The sequence below is a fragment of the Hippocampus zosterae genome, chromosome 17 (assembly GCF_025434085.1).
Source record: "Hippocampus zosterae strain Florida chromosome 17, ASM2543408v3, whole genome shotgun sequence".
Classification (NCBI taxonomy): Eukaryota; Metazoa; Chordata; class Actinopteri; order Syngnathiformes; family Syngnathidae; genus Hippocampus; species Hippocampus zosterae.
In genome coordinates, this window is record NC_067467.1 from 11,334,875 (window position 1) to 11,352,325 (window position 17,451).

Consider the following 17,451-nt stretch of genomic DNA (forward strand, 5'->3'; position numbering starts at 1 on the left):
AATATAGTCCTCAGATGGTGGTGCCCCGTCGGTACTGTCACGCGCCATGTTTTTTTTTGACAGCTGCCAGCGGAAAGGAACAAGCCCGCAATACTTTCAACGTTCAAGTGAAGTTTGTCACGTCGTCGGGAAGGTTGATGTATGCTAATGAAGGTGTGTCTAAGTCGTTGCCAGGAAGACATTTTTGCGGCACGGGTGACAAAAAACCTTGTCGGGAACAAGGTGGTACATCAAAAATGACGCCACTCACAAAGTTTGCACCTCCGCATACTATGAGTCGGTAACGCGAATTCACCGAGTCGTGATTTGAAAGCCGTCTTGCTGAAAGAACTTCAGAAGTAAAAAATATGAAAATGCGGCTTCAGATCTGGCTGAGGGTGTGGGAAACGAACAAGGTGCTTCCCCAATTTTATTGAGGCAAGGCTGGGTTCCTTTGACATGAGAAGAATCTCACGGTGAAGATGTTACAGTCATTAGAAACCTTCAAACAACTGCGACTTTAACACGCGTGGAGCAGCAACACATTCAAAGAGAGTTTGGGGAACAAGAAGTATCCAACCATACATCCATTTTCCGTTCCACTTTATGTTCACAACGGTCGCGGGGGATGCTGGAGCCTATCCTAGCAGTCTTCGGGCAGTAGGTGGGGGACACCCTGAACTTGTTGCCAGCCATTCGTAGGGCACACAGAGACAAACAACCATTCATGCTCACACTCACACCGAGGGACAATTTTTTGAGTGTTCAATCAGCCTGCCATGCATGTTTTTGGAATGTGGGAGGAAACCGGAGTACCCGGAGAAAACCCACGAAGGCAAGGGGAGAAAATGCAAACTCCTCACACGAAGGCCGCAGCTGGAATCGAACCCGGTTGACCTCTGCACTGTGAGGTCAACGCGCTAACCACTGGAGCAGCGGGTCGCCAACAAGAAGTATTTCAACGAAAAAAAAAAGAAAAAAAGAATTGGTATTGTATGACGCTTACGGTCAGCAACTATCAATTCGGACTGGCCTGTGCATTATAAAAGCCCATCAAAAAGAATCACCTCCAAATATGTGAACGGGGTACAAGACTAAGGCTGCCAGAAGTCTTGGTGGGACCGTCTTCAAGGGGTCCGAAAACAGAGTGAGCCGCTGTGCCGTCACTTTATGTGCAAAGTCTGCACCCAAGAGCCACGTTTAACCTCTCCTTTGCAAGACACCAACGGTGGGCAATGAAATGAAGAGAGACAGAAGTCAGAAATGACACCATTCCTATTTTTATGACATCACAGTTTCATTTCATTTCGATATTCGTAACCATCTTGCACTGCAGCCTTGCTGCCCACACGGCCCGGATGCCGTTCCGACGAGAGGAGCATCCATGACGCCACGCGTGGCTATGACACACGTGGGCGTGATTGTTTTCGACTTCATTCCGAAGGCTACGAATTGTCACCAAAACTGTCTCTGAGACGATAAGCGTATGGATCGGATGCAACACTTTCTTTGTCCCTCTGCCCAGACGTAACAAAGACTTTTCTCAAGAATGATTTTGCCATTTCAGAAATGCCACACAAACTCTGAAGTGCCACGTTTGCCTCAGCCAATCAAAATGAGACGTTCAACAAGCGTCGTGAGAATTTGATATTTCACGACTTCATGTACTAATAAACAAAAGTATTTGCACCATGCGCCAGATAAATGGATCGATCATTTCGATAGAGATTGATGTCTCCTGTAATTTTTTTCCTAGAGCATCAGCTTTTCAAGATAACATTTATTTGTCCCACACTGGGGAAAAATGCAGTCTACAGGAACCAAATTGGGGTGGAAGGGGTGTCTGGGGAGGGGGGAGGGGGTTAATTGCCCAAAATAAATGTTTCAGAAAAGAACGGCACACAGTTCAATATAAGTGCAAAAATAAAATATATCGTTAGAAATATATTTGTAGAATAAATTTGAGATATTTTCATTTTTTTTGTTCTTCGGATTGCCCTACAAAAGCTTGCACAATGCAAATTTTACCAGGCGTCATCTTTATAGCTATGATGTTTCCGAAAAAAAAAAAAAAAGAATAAAAATGTCCACCTGTTGCTAAACCCAACTCTTATTTTATAAATATTACCTTTCACAGTCTTCTGCATCTGACTAAAATTCACAAATACAAACATTGAAAAGCGTGCCTGAGATTAAAAAAAAAGCATGATTAGCACTTGTCATTCTTCCCAAATTGGAAGAGGGGACATGCTCCCTCCTTTGTGTAAATTTGTGACGACGCAGACAAGTGACCAGTGTGTGACCGGTGTATGAAGTGTGTACAAGGGTCAATGGGCAGATCAGAGGTACTGGTGGGGGGAGAGGGGGTGGCAGACGACGACGGGTTGGTAGGTCGGCGAGAATGAATATGCCTAACGGGCGACAATGAAGAGCCTCCTGTGCAAGTATAGTCATTAGCGCTATCTTCTCAGTGTGTCAAGGTCAAAACGCAGCCTGATTACAGGGCATTCTCGAGTGCCACGGAGAGTGTGTGAGTGTGTGTGAGTGTGTGTGTGCGTGTGTACGTGCGAGTGTGTGAGCACACAGGCTTCCCTCTGAACACAGGCCGCGGTGGCGTTCTTGGCCCAAGGCGCTCTCTCTTTCCCTTGAAGCCAAATCTTCAAGAATTTGGGAAATGCGCGAGGGGGCATGTCTTTGGCCGGGAAATGGAGAATGATGGTGGAGTCACGGGGGATTGGAGGCTATTGGTGTGGAAACCAAGAAGGGAGAATTTGTTCCGTGTGTCTTGTGTAACCTTCTGTAGTGTCTGCTAAGGATAGCGACTGCCGGGACGTTAAATAAGAAGAGCGACGATGTGACGGGAGTGCATCGGGTGACGCAATGTTAAGCCGGAGCGACTGACGCGGGAGCCTCGCGTGAAGAAAGGCAGATGACGGGAGCGTCTGATTACCTTCTCTTCGCTCTCCAGCTCTTTGCTAAGCAGCGCCTTCTCCGAGCTGCGCAGCTGCCTCTGTAGACTTTCCACTTTCTCCCGCAGAGCCTGCGGGAAGGCAGAAGACAAGTCAGCGCTGTCGGCAGGCTGATGGAACATCAGCTCCAGATGTGCGTGTGTCGGTGGCGCAACGTGGAGCTGACGCAGGATGAGGCTATGTCGGCGCGATATGAACCAGGCTGCTGACTGAAACAAACAAAAATGGTTAGACATGGAGCTCCTAATGCACAATTGGGATTTAGCAAAATCCCTTCTTGAGGCCCCTGTTTTTGCTCTCGCGCGACTCACCGAATTGCCGGTGAACAGTGGAAGAGCCATTCCAAAATGGGCACGAAAAACTGAAACAAGTTTACCCTTCTGTAAACAAGAAGCACTTAAAAATTAATAAATAATATAATAATAATAAATAAAATAAATAATACCCACGTAGACATTATCTCACCAAAAGTAATAAGAACGAATAACACTAATTAATAATCCATAATAGGCTACATTATGTTTTGCCGAACAAAATTGTTTCTGGTTTATCTATATCTGGTCTACAGATACAACCCCCCCCCCCCCACATTTTCACGCGCACTGTATTTAAAAGGCGCATGTGTCAGTTGCGGGTGCTATTTCTGTATTTAATACATACACAAGACGCACCACATTATTGGACGCAGGCATGGTAAAATGTATGCTAGCTTAAAAAAAGTACGCTAGCATGTATGCAAGCTAGCGTATGTTTTTAAAAAGGCAACGGGAGCAAAACGGAGTTAGGTTGTACTTCAGTCATGTATTTAACTAATGTTACTAATGTTATTTTTGGATCAATCCTCATGATCAAATCCATTAAAGTCCTCATCTTCTGTATCAGAAATGAACAGCTGGATATGTTCTCGATAGAACACGCTAGGTTCCCTCGTGTCATCGTCTCGTTGCTGTGCGGCTCCACAGAAACGTTGCCGGCTTTTTTTCGAACGCTGGAACGACAGTGCAAGCAGACACCGGAATTATGGCAAGCTCCGAGTTCATTTATTTTTTCATAGCGGCCGTGAGATGGCAACACAAGGAGGCACAAATCAGCAGGGACGCTAAGGCGTGGAAAATAAAACATCCGGTCTCGGAGCGTAAGGTGGCCTGCTTTTTCTTGTCGTCTGCCGTTAAGTCCTTGCCCGGATGGATAGTTGGCGCCGTTTCATAAAATGAAAGTACCTCCTTGAAAATGTTGGATTTTCATTTCTTCTGCAAGCGTTTTTGCCCTCAGTCGAATGATGATTGTAGAGACGAGTCTCTCGGCTGTTCTTTGACTGTGAATCCGTTACCCGAGTTGATCTTCCAACTCGAGCCGCCTCGCCTTGTTTCCGCAGAAATTCAGCTTTTTTGTTGTTTGTTGAGCTTTTCGCGTGCGCAATTACAGGCTGCTGTCAGGTGAGTTGAGTGTGTATTGGCAGGAGACGCTTGCTGTTTTCTATTCTCATCGGAACGCCGTTAACTGCAGTCAGATAAGACCCCCGCCCCTAAACAGAAAAAATTCTTACAGGAATTGGAAGTGGGGGCAGGTGGTGGGAGAAAAGGCATCTCCTTTGCAGCTAGATGAGCTTCAACGCAACAAGGTTGGAACCGTCCTATAATTAAGTGCCTAATAGGATAATAGCTGTCAAAGAAAGGCAGCAACAAAGCAAGTGATCAAACCCAATTGCTTCCTCTGTGTTGACGGGTAATAATTATATCATAAAAGTAATTACGGCAAAGCTGACCTCATTAGGTTCTTTTTAAAGACGAGGGCAGAGACTTTCTCACTCTGGAGGATTAGCCAACTTTCCGAGACGCCGCGAAGCCGATCATTAATTGGATTGCTACAGATTGATATTTGAGAGGCAATAAAAGCGAGGCATCATCTCGCATTGGTTCCAAGAGCTAAGTTGATTACATTTCCCAACTGGGCGGCGGCTTCAATCATTTTAGCTCGTCCGAAATTCCGAGAAAGAGAAGAGAAAAGAATGAGAGAGGAAAGAAAGTCAATAACGCACAGTTGTGTGAATGGAAAGAATGGTGCAGTTTGTGCCTGAAACACAGAACCAGATGTTTGGAGCGCACATGTGGACACTTCATCTTTGATTATTCGGGTTGAAAAGCCGAGAGTGACAGGTGCACATGTGCGCTGCACGCACGTAGCAGCGCCAAGCGTGTGTGTAAGTGTGTGTGTCTCAGGGTGGAGCGGGCTGTGGCGGGAGCACCCCAGCTCCACTAACGTCTGCGTGTGTCTTGCCCCTGTTGGAGTTGAGTGAACAAGCCAGGTGTGAGTTGATTTCCGGTGCGCCCCGGGGGGGGCGCGAGGTGAGAGGCATGAGCGGCAAATGCTCAAGCCATCGCGCTCGCACAGATCACACGGAAGTCTGCGTTTTGGGCTTCGGGGATGGAGCCTCCGACCCACGAAATCGAAGAGTTGACAGATGAGGGTTGACTTCCAAGTTGGTCTAATTTTCCATATTTCAACGTAAACTCGGCAGGCAATTCCGATCTAACATTTGAATATCCCTGTTAGCCAGTCAATCTCAATACATGGAGAGAGATTGACTGGATGTAACTCGTTCGCTTGAAAACTTGAACTTACTGTTGTGCTTTCTGAAACATTCCGAATAACCACTTTACATGTGCGTAAGCGGACGGAGTGGGTCACATTACCCTTTTCATGCACCCTGATAACATGAAAAGCTGTCCACTGTAGTAAGTATCCTCCAAAAAAATAAAAATAAAAAAAATACTCCGCCGAGTACCGGTATATGACCGACATTAAATCAGAGCAGCATAGTTCAGAACAAGAGAGGTTGGAGTCCTGAAATTTGATTGAACCCTTTCAGGGACAGCAGTTACTGCACTTACATAAAGCAAGAAAAAAATAAAGTGACTAAAGATTCAATTAGAATCTATTGAATGAGAAATGTGAAGATCATTTTTCAACTCAATAAATATTTAAAAACAAAGGGTTCTTAAAATGAAATGCAAACGTCTCGAAGTTCTATACAACTCAATAGTGCCTTGGCGGTGTTTCTTTTGCAAACCACTAGAGGGAGCTTGCATAATGTCAACTAAATAAAACTCAAACAAAGCAAAAAAAAACACTCAAATGTCCGAAAACAGTGCAGTGTTTTTTAAGCGTTCCTGTACCCTGGTGCCATTTCGTTGTGTTTTACAGTGGCACAAATAAAATGTGTATTTCACTGACATTTAAAGAGTTGGACTGAGCAGCCATTTCATTTTATGGGGTTATAATTTCCCTCCGTGCCATCACTTAAAAAAACAAAAAACAAAAACACAAGTGTTCATCTCGCTGAATATTTGGAGCGGATGATTCCACAATTTTAAGTTCCAGCACCAAAGTGTCCAATGCTTAAGCCGTTTGACTTTGGTTCTGCTGTACTTGGTTAAAAAGGAAAACCACAAACAGGCGGCACATTTATTGTGAGTCATACTTTGTCAAGGCCAGAGTCAAACTTCACGTGACAGTTTCTGTTTCCATGCGCCATCACTGTCTTTTGATCATGAAATACGCACACGCACACGCAAACACACACAAGCACACACACACACATTGTGCCTGCTGTCCTTCCTCCGAAGCAGCGGAGAGTGAAAAGCACATCGAGTTTCATCTGCAGATCAACAGACTTCGTTTAAAAAAAAAAAAAGGAGCTGCTGTTCGCCGGCTTGATCCGATTAATCAGACTCCTTTGCAGACGGCCGCGATCCCGCCCCATCGCTGCCCACATCGCTACAAGCGTTGCTGTCGATTTCATCATTCGACTTTGGTTATCGTCAACCAAAGCTTGCCTTTCGCCGGAAAAAAACAAGCGAGCGGCTTGACATGCTTAGTTCGTATGTTTCCGTACGTAACCGACGCGCTCCTTTCCAGAAAAATACACTCCAAACCAATAATCTCGTGAGACTTCAACCTATTCCATTTTTTGTGATGATGACAACAAAACCTGAAATAATTGCAACATGGCAAAGTGTACATCCATCCATCCATTTTCTGATCTGTTTTATCCTCACAAGGGTCGCAGGGGATGCTGGAGCCAATCCCAGCCGTCTTCGGGCAGTAGGCAGGGGACACCCTGAACCGGATGCCAGCCAATCGCAGGGCACACAAAGATGAACAACCATCTGCGCTCACACTCGTATAATAGTGTATCATATCCATAGTCTACAACCCTCATTCAGTACCAGCCAACTCTGGACCAAGTCTGAAAAGACGTTTAATAACGTCTTTGGGAGTGAATGAGTTAAGAAAGACGATCCAAAAAATAAAGTACTTTTATATCACGGCAAAAGTCGCGCGGAACAAATGACAATCTGCTGTCACCTGCTGCCTACCCTGTATAAATAAGAGTTAATTAAATAATTGGCAGCAGTTCTCAACTGTTGTCACCCTTGGACTCGCACTGACCCATTGTTCCGAAATTGTTATCCACTTTAATCCCAGTTAAGAACCATCTTTTCTTTGGTCTAAATATAACCATGGAAACAAAGAACCCCCCTTCATTTAACACTTTCATGCACCCGGTAACCTGATAACATGATAAGTACTGTAGTAACCGCTGCCCCTGAAAGGGTTAAATATACAGATGACGTTTGGGAATTGTTGGCGCTCTAGTTGAGTCATATAGCATTTGGAAAACTCAAAAGATGTTTTTTTTTTACCCCCCTGTTGTTGTCATAGGTCTTGGTACAGTCCAAGTTTGAGGTCAGCCTTTACGACTGGGCAATGTAAATGTGCAAAATTGGGCCCAAAAATAAAGACATTTTTAGGTCACTTTCCTGTTTTTTTTTTTACATTTTAGATTTCACATTTTAGGATATGGCTTCGGTCTGCCCAGTGGTCGACTGGTTAGCGCATCGGCCTCACAATGCCGAGGTGTGCATTGTTCAACCCGGGGTTTCTCCGGGTACTCTGGTTCCCTCCCACATTCCATAAACATGCGTGGCCGGTTAATGGAACACCCTCAATTGTCTCTAGGTGTAAATGTGAGCGCAAATGGAAGTTTGCGTATGTGTGCCCTGCAATTGGCTTTCAACCAGCTCAGGGCGTGCCCCACCGACTGCCCGGAAACAGCCGGGATAGGCTCCGGCACGCCCCGTAACCCTTGTGATGATAAGCGAATCAGAAAATGGATAGATGGATGGATGGAGATGGCTTTCACTGACTTTTGTGCACGTCTTAGGCGCTTAAATGTGCCTCACAATTTCCATCGTCCTAGCCCAGTGGTTCTTATCCAGGGTTCAATCGAACCCCTGGGGTTCGGCGAATTGTTCTCAGGGGTTGGACGGAGCCTCTGCCATGGAGGTTTTAATTAAGGCACACTTGACTCAACACGTCAATTAGTTATAACACGCCCGCTTGGCCATCACTGCCTGCAGATGATCACATGACATTGCTTGACCAATCAGTGCAGCGGGAAATTGAGTTCGCTCAGTAGTCAACATGTGAATGTGATAGTACGTGGTGTGATTTAAAATAACATATTTTAATACATGCTAAATATGTCGAGCAAATAAAGAAAATAGTTGGACGAATATGTACAACATGGATTCACATGCATCACGGACTTTGATGGGACTTAGCGTCCTATCTGCATGATTTGTCAAGCCAAGTTGAGCAACTGTCGTCTCGCACCGGCAAAACTGAAGGAACACTTCTGTTGTTAATATATGTTATTTTTTTGTGTCTTGAATTTGTTAAAAAGAAAAAAATCACATTTTAATTTTTCAATAATGAAGAGTTTGATGAATTTGCATATGAACTGGTTGGGTTCGGTAACTCTAATAAGATTAAGAATCACTGCCCAGCCTAAACATTCTGGGAAAGGGCTCCTTTAATTAAACCTCCGTAGAACAATTTTGTTTTGGGGGTTGGGGTGTGTGTGTGTGTGTAATTGTTTCTGATCACATCACTTTTTTTGCCAGGCCTGATGTGTGGGTAAAGTATGGTGAGTTTTTGTGCATGTTTAGGCCATCGGCATAATAACAATAACAATAATAATAATAATTTCCATGAAAATAAAAGGGACTTTGAAACAGAACTTTTTTTAGTGGCTGTCTGTGACCCACTTCGGGTTCCCGAGCCACCAGTTGAGAACCATTTCTTTAGGGAGTGCCTTGTGCCTCTCCTCTCGCTCCATCTCTCTCTTCCCTAACCAACGAGAGCTCAGTGGACATCACGAGCTTCCAGTAAGAGGTGCCACATTAAATGCAACATATTTTTTCCCCCACTTCACTGGAGTGGTACTGACCTCAAATAAAAAAATGACCAAGCGGCAGTTTATATCTTGAATTTTTTTTTCCCAATGAGGTCACTCACGTGTCACTTTACAAACAAAAAGAAGCAGGCGATGGAAAGAATGGCACTTCATAGTCAGCTGCGTTTATCGGAAAGCTGGTCCTCTCCCAAGGCACCTCAAGAATGTTCCGATGTTACCTGAAACATTGTCTTTACGTTCACAAATGTTCTATGATTACTACCATTACAATCCTTTGTGAAAACATTTCATGCCATCAGTGCGCGGAAATGCACCTCATGCCACATTAAAAAAAAAAAGAGTTAACAACCAGGTGCAGCAGCGCAAAACTCCCCGTTTCGCCAGTTTTACAACCTTTGCATGGCAGTTGCGTGGGCGGGAGTACAACCTCGTCGTTGCACAAAGCCTTTTCGCCAAACTTCAAATCCTGCGGCACATCAAACAAAAGGCGGCAGCTTTAAGGCGTCGTTTTCCGTGTCACGTCAGGTGAAATGTGACCGACAGCTTGTAAACATTGACGTCGCCTGAAGACATTTTCGGCGCATATGTTGCCAAAGGACCGTTTTTTTTTTGTTTGTTAGTTTTTTTATGGGTGCAAGAAGCCATTTAACGCGAATTCTGGGGATCGAACTTTTACCAACTCCTACAAGTGAATTCCACCCAATGAGGCTCGGTCTAAAGTATGGGTGACAATTTAAAAAAATATAATACCAAAAATTGCATTGATGGGAAAAGAGCTACGTTATTATGCAAACCCATTCAGCCATTCTTCAAACTGAAACAAAAGACCGCAGTGGTTTTCAGGTGTGGTTTTTCCATCTCATAATCGTGACAAGGTGACAGAACAGCTTGTAAATATTGCCGGCGCCCAAAGAGATCTGCACGGATGATGCTAAAGAAGCGGTTTTTATCTGAATTTTAGGGGCCGGGGGGTTCTGGTGTAAGAACAAGATGGATGAGTGTTGACGGCCACGTTATGATGCTTCGTTTTCAAGCCACACCTTAAAACAACTTCAACTTTTTATAGCCAGTAAAGATATTTTTATGGAACTTAAAAACGAGATACTGGATAACACACACACACACACATTAAAAACCCGGCAGACAGTTTAGCATAGTTGCCTGAAAAAAAAAGTACCAACTGCAATTCAGCTATTTTGGTTTGAAGCGAAACTAAAGCTGCGTCCAAATTCGTAGGCTGCGTTCTCTGAAGGACCCAAGCTGGGGTCCTTTTAAGGCTCCTTCACATCAGAATCAGAATCATCGTTATTGGCCTAGTACAGGGGTGGCCAACCAGTCAGAGAGCCAATTTTTTTTACTGTGTTACTGCGAAGAGCCACACCGTACCCTTCCTCATGCGTGCGCACACACACATACACACACGCTTGCACGCACGCTCGCGCCCACCCGTGCACTCGCACACATATGCACACACGCCACGATGTACAACAGTCGGAACGGGCCGAAAATGAACGAAAGCTAAAGACACAACATCCCCCCCCCCCCTGATTTCCTCCTCCCATCTCTTGCGGTCGACTTGGGACCACTTCGCTGGCTCACGGTCGATTGCGTTCGACGTATTGGGCACCCCTGCCTTAAAATCAGAGGTAATTCACTGACTAGCTTAGCGCTTAGCACCGTTTGCGCATGAGCGGTGATGCAGTCATCTGGTTGGTTGCCCTCTATGTTAATCAAATAACGGGATTGATGATCGGCTGCCATAGTACGTTGTGTGTATTTAGCGCTTTTGTTTGAATGGCATCGCCACTGCCGAGGCGTTTTCAACGCTTGTCATGTGAAAGCCCGGGAGCCGCATTGAACCAGCCAAAGAGCAGCATGCGGCTCGCGAGCCGCGGATTGACCACCCCTGGGCTAGTATGTAGAACAAACAAGGAATTTGTCTCCGGTATTACAGGCTGCATTAGTATCATCATAAACAAGGACACAACAAATAAGTATGTAATGTCAGCGTACGGTTGTGCGGTGGAACCACCCAATGACAGCCGTGAGGCAATGTGCAAAGTATCAAGCAGATATCAAGCAAGTGATCAGTGGTAGAATACAATACTACAACAGTTGTGCAGTTGGTGCCAGTGGCAGTATTTGTAGTCCAACGTTTGCAACTGTGCGGATGTCCTTGAGCGCTTTAAAGTGCCTGGTACTGTGGGATATAGATCAGTGACAGTGGTTCAAATGAGTACAGAGCTGGAGCTACAATGATTATAGCAGTAATGCTGTTCCACAGGTTTGTGCAAAATTGCAAAGAGCCACTGTACAGGTAGATTTGCGTTACTGTTTAGGGAGTTAATGGCTAGAGGGAAGAAGGTGTTTGAGTGTCTGCTGGATTTGGTGCGCATGGATCGGTAGCGCTTGCCTGAGGGGAATAGGTGGAAAAGGTGGTGGGCAGGGTGCCGGGGGTCCGGTAGGATTTTCCGTGCCCTTGTCTTGGTTCCTCAATAGTGGGTAGGGCGGTAGCCACCGTGGACCACATAAACAGGTACAAGAGAAGAAGTATTCAAGTGTCAGGCGGAATGAAGGCTAGGAAAGTCTGCTCCGAAGTAACGTTTGCTCAGGGCCCATCTCCACACAGGTTATAAATGAAATGTATTATTATTATTATTATTAAGTCACATCTTTTCGGGTAAAATGAGTGGCACCGACCGACTGACGGCTACCGCCGACCAATCCCGCTCAGCGCGTGGACTGTTTTTCCACTAGTAACCGCTGGGTCACGTCACGATGCCAGACGAATAAATCAACTTGGGAGTTGACAGGAAACTATGCAGAGTATCCGGTGGGACCCTAAACCCAACACGGATCCCTGTTGTACCGGAAGACGACGAGCAAGCGTGACGGGCCAACAACAACGCCCCCGCCCTCGGGCCCCCGAGGCCACAACATCTTTACAATAAAACCCACTTGTGATTCCCGCAAATGTGACACAGCATTTTTTGGAAGGTCTTCTGGGAAGCCAGACTTTGGAGTAGGCCTTGGTGGTGTCACGTTTTGTCTCTCATGTGGCTTCTGTATGTATGCTCTTCAAACGCATCTCTGAGGGTTGAAGTCATTACAATAATAGGGACTAATCGGGACTCAAAATCGGTCCCTTGATGAATCATGTAAAGAATGTTTAGCCGCAACGGCAGACAGGCGTGATAGATAGTCATGGTGTACATGGCAAAAACACCCACAGATCATATTCAGTCCAATAAAAGACACATAAAAAAAGATCAGAAGAACACACTATAGATACTACTAAATGTGTTGTGTCTGTTTCCATAGCAACCTTTCCCATAAACGCAGCCGAGTTTGGTTTTTTAAAAACGTGTATTGTGTTTGGTTTGTAATCATGGAATTACTGATTTCACACTGACATGAAAGTCACAAATATTCAAATGTTTTTTAAAATTCAGTCTACGTGTGTGTGTGCGTGTGTGTGTGTGTGTGTGTGTGTGTGTGGAGGGTTGTGGTTAAGTGTGTCCAGATGCTCCCTAAGCGATACGGCCTTTATCTGCCATGCAGGATCTTTCTGAAAAAGCCCGGGAAGAGGCAGGAGGATCTGATTTCCTCAGAGAAAACTGCAAAGAGAAGAGAATGCAAGAGGGGCTGGGGGGGAGAAGAAGGGGGTGGGGGGTGGCGGGAAGAAGGTAAATAGTACAGAAGAAGAGTTGCAGAACATCTGCAATGTGAGAAGAAAACACTTTGTCCACTGCACAGTACTTACTCGGCTTCAAACAACTGATACTCGTCTGCAAATGAGACAGAGAAAAAAGCCTGTTGCTGTGTCTTAGGTGCGGATGCAGTCCCTATCCTCCACAGTCTCCACTTTGCTGCAGCTCCACATTCTCATCCCTCATCAACTGGTTTCAAATGGCGGGCGACCTAAGAATATGTGGTGAAGGCACCCGCAGATGCCGCCGGATGTAAAAATGCCTCAAGAATCGAGTTGCAGTCTTGTAAATTGTGGTCCTTACAAAAGTGACCTGAATCTGAATCCGAGCGTGACCTCGGCTGAGACTAAAAACTTGCCTTGAACACTTTCATGCACCAATAATGAATAACCTGTCACCTGCTAACATGACAAGCTGTCCACTGTGGTAACCGCTGCCCCTGAAAGGGGTAAATGTGAGAAAAGTGTGAAAAGTGTGAGATGAGACTTTTCCAAGGCTATTTTCCAGATCTCAAAGTCTTCCGATGTACAGACGGCTGTTTGAATGTTGGCTAGAACGGTTTCTGGCACCTGAAGGTGACCTTAGAGATAGACCCCTTTGTGTGAATATCCTGCTCATTTCACAGGAGGTACTTTAGGACACGGTCTGTAGTTGTGGACATATCTGATTGAAACCTGTCACTTTTAGGAACTCCAAGTAAGGGTGAAAATGCTTGAAATGTGACTTTTATCTCATCATATTTAACCATTGTAAATAGCACAGACACCTTATGCTGTGTTTTCTATTGCTAATTGCTATTGCTAATTTAATATATTTAATCTACAAATATATTGCTAATGTTATATTTTATATTGCACTTATATTGAACTGTGTACAGTTCTTTTCTGAAACATTTATTTTGTGCAATGAAACACTTGTTTTTCGAGGCCATGCAGAAGAGCTCCCCCCCCCCCCCTCTTCCCCACCTCCCAAAGTCAAATTCTGTTAAGTTGACATAAATATTGGTTGACACAAAAATGTGTGCCTTGAAACTATAATTCCGAAACCACATTTGCAATGCCCGGAAACCATTTAACCCGTTTGGTGTTCATCACACGGCCCTCTAGGGAGCTTTAGATCAGGGGCTGTTCCTAATATTTGTCAACTGTGGGCCCTGTGAAGCCCCTTGAGACTCTTTTGTGGGCTACATAAATAAAATTGACGTGACTGACGGGGAGCCGTGCGTGATCTTCCATGAAATCGTTGTGCACAGTTAAACCTGCGAGTTAAAACTTCTCGAGCTAACTTAGCTAAGCAGATCTTGCTCCGAAATGCATCTAACACGTCACTAAGCAGAGTGTAAAGCGGTGTGTGTGTGTTTGTGTGCGCACGAGGATCTGGGGAGGGAGAGGTCTCTCACCCGAGTAATCAATTAAATAATCGATTGGATAATAAATTCTGGGGTTTTTTTTTTGTGACAGACTCCATAAAGAAAGACTGGAACTGATATTCAGACCCCCAAACCTCAGAAATGTGAGGCAGAAATGCTGACCACTTTGATCATGACTTCTCTCTTTTTTTTTTTTAATCCATTTTTAGTTCAAAACTCAAGTTAACGACCACTAAGTAAAGGGCAGTGGTCCATTATGGAAGAAATGTGATTGCTCCCTAAAAGAAACACGACAGAACACACACACATACACACAGAGCACTCAGAACCATACGAGCAGGTACAGGCACGCATGAATATCAAGTGAAGAAACTTCTCCAAAATGTGAGCGATCTTGCGTCAAAGGTGCGCGGTTGTGATCTCGGCGTTTTGTACACAAACGTGCGCGATGCCTTGAGATGTTGGTCTTTCCTGGGTGGTCTCCTCCTCCTCGCGCAGATAAGGCGAGCGAGTCTCCCTCGGGTGAGGCAAAAGCAACAGAGGGCAGCGGGAGAATGTGGAGGAGGAGGAGGAGGTAAAGAAAAATGCCAGGGGCCTCTTTAAACTTGGCTGTTTTGTTAGCAGCCGCTTCAAGTGCGGCGGGGGCCTTTCTATTTGCAGCGTGCTGTCAGAAGTTTCTCCCAAAGTCTGGATTAAAGAGATCCTCTAATGACACTGAGGCTGCAGAGAAGGGCGGGAAAAAAACTGCACCGCCTCCAGCCACACACACACACGCGCACACACACACACACACACACACACACACACACACACACGCACACGCACACGCACACGCACACGCACACACACACACACACACACACACACACACACACACACACACACGCACACACACACACACACACGGGGTCTGAACTGAACACGCACAAAAAAAAAATTGAAAATAAAAAAAAATCAGTGTGTGGACTGCACACGCACAAACACACACACACTTGCACATCCACACCCTTTTGTTGATGTGTGCATGACAGTCGACTGATCTCCTAGTAAATAATAAAAGAGGCGCTAAGCTCAAGGAGAGATGGACAGCCAGAGAGGATGAGTACAGACTCTTTTAACTGCACTTTTATCAAAAGGACTGAGGGAAAAGTAAAGAAGTGAGGAGGAGGTGGTGGTGGAGGTGGAGAGATCTCCCCCCCTGAGGTGTTAGAGGGGAGAAACTGCGAGAGAAGTGTGAGAAGACGCTTCGCTGGATATCATCGATATGGGCTGTCAATACTTTGAATACTTTGGTTGCCACTCAACTGCATCTGCGCAAAACCTCGAGTCACCCCCCCCAAAAAATGGAAAAAAAGAAGCTAAAAGAAAAGCATTTATGAACCTGCCTCCCACCCCCATCTGCTGCTGTCTATTGCGACGCCACTGATGAAAACAATCCAGTAATGAAGACGCGTAGCAAAGCGAGCGATGCCCACAAGGGGAACGTACTGTTCTCTGTCTCTCAGCTGCTGTGAGCAACAGTAGAAAGAGAATCGGAAACAAGGCTGAAATATGCACCGTATGCCTGCGCGGGATATTTGAGGGTGTGCGTGCTTGCGTGCATGTGTGTGTGCGGCTATGTTCCTGTCTCAGGTTGACCAAGTAGTGCAGTTCCACGGATGCTAAGTAAGTTTTAACAAAAGCACCGCAGGCAAAAAAAAAGACTTTGTAATACTTTAAAAACCTGATTTGAAAAAAAAATCAAATTTGAATGTTCATTATAATATCGTACTTTCAAATTCCTACGATGCAGTCAGCGGAATTGCTCATTTGCAGTGCGTCTCGTGAGGTCTGTTTGAGACTTTTCGCTTGAGCTCCGTAGAGAGAGCAGAAACTATCATCAAAACACGTCCTGTGTTCACATGATTTCAAGATGGCTGCCGCCCGTGAAGTTGTCAGCGACATCTTATTTAACCTAATGACAAACAGCATCTTATTTAACGCTAACACGTAAGGGTAAAAGTCGAATGAAAGTATCACTAATAAGATGTTAGGTATTAACGTCGAAACAACTTTATAGATCCGATAGTTTATTGAAAGATTAAGTGCTTGTTGTTTGTTGAAATATACAGAAGGACAATGAAAAATAAGATTCCCGTATTTTCCGCAATATAAGGCGCACCTAAAAACATTCGATTTTATCAAAAGCCGACAGTGCGCCTTCTAATCCGATGTGCCTTATATATGATCAATATTCTGATTTCTTGGACGGACTATTTTAAATGTTCTGTCAAGCGCTTTGTTACAGCTGCAGCGGATTGTGAAAGCGCTATATCAATCAAGTTGTATTCACTTAAGCATAGCTCCATCTAGTGGATGCATAATGCAACTGCAACCATGATTATAGCTTCTATTCTGTTTCGCTTTTTAATGCGGTGTGCGCTATATATGGCAATAGTTTTAAAATAGGCCATTCATTGAAGGTGCGCCTTATACTCCTAAGCGCCTTACAGTGCGGAAACTAAGGTACGCTTCAAAATCGTTCTACCCGACTTCCGACGTTGACTTGAGAGTGTTTTGGAGCGTTTTATGATGCAGACAGTTTTGCCATGGAACCGGAAAGGGACTTGAGGAGTATCTGTGCCCTTAAGTGATGACACCGTTTTTAAGACACCGGTTGAAGAAGAAGGCTTCTGCAGTTTAGTGAGCATTTACCTTTTGTTGTCCGTGTTGGCATATGATCCCGAGGAGTTGTTCCACTTCCCACGTTCCCTCTTAGCATCCTGGAATGTTATCTCCCCGTCTCCTGCTTCCACCCCCTCTGTCTGATATGCGGATCAAACGCGGCCAGGAAGCCCTCGCTCACGGCCGGAAGAGCCATCAATCCGCCAACACCGGGTTAACATGCAGTGTTGCGAGCACAACAGTGTTAAGGTAGGCCAGCGCTAACAGATACATAAAGGCAATCAAATGCTGATGGAAAGCTCACAGCAACCATCCCACCCCTATAAAAAAAAAATAAAAATGCAATCGAAAATAAAAGCACCATAAAGGATGAGCATGGCTTCAATAACTTAAATTTATGAATTCGGCACCTTCTGTCTATGGTCATTTTCATATTTTTTTTCACAAATCAATACTACCGGCCTGTAGTGTGTCATATTTGTACACAGCAATTTAAAG

At 44.9% G+C, this 17,451-nt stretch overlaps 1 protein-coding gene across 6 annotated transcripts in view; it reads right to left on the bottom strand.

The window, feature by feature from the left end:
* cep112 (centrosomal protein 112) overlaps positions 1 to 17,451 on the bottom strand; it is a 114,978-nt gene that overhangs the window by 13,198 nt on the left and 84,329 nt on the right. For 3 of the 6 annotated variants that reach the window (XM_052049515.1, XM_052049516.1, XM_052049518.1), the window contains one exon: positions 2,930 to 3,019. The exons of 1 other annotated variant lie outside the window; for it this stretch is intronic. In XM_052049515.1, coding sequence (XP_051905475.1) covers positions 2,930 to 3,019 — 90 coding nt within the window. Of the gene's footprint in view, positions 1 to 2,929; positions 3,020 to 10,783; positions 13,132 to 17,451 lie in introns of those variants that run through there. 2 more of the 6 variants (XR_007959550.1, XM_052049519.1) reach the window with 2 other exon arrangements.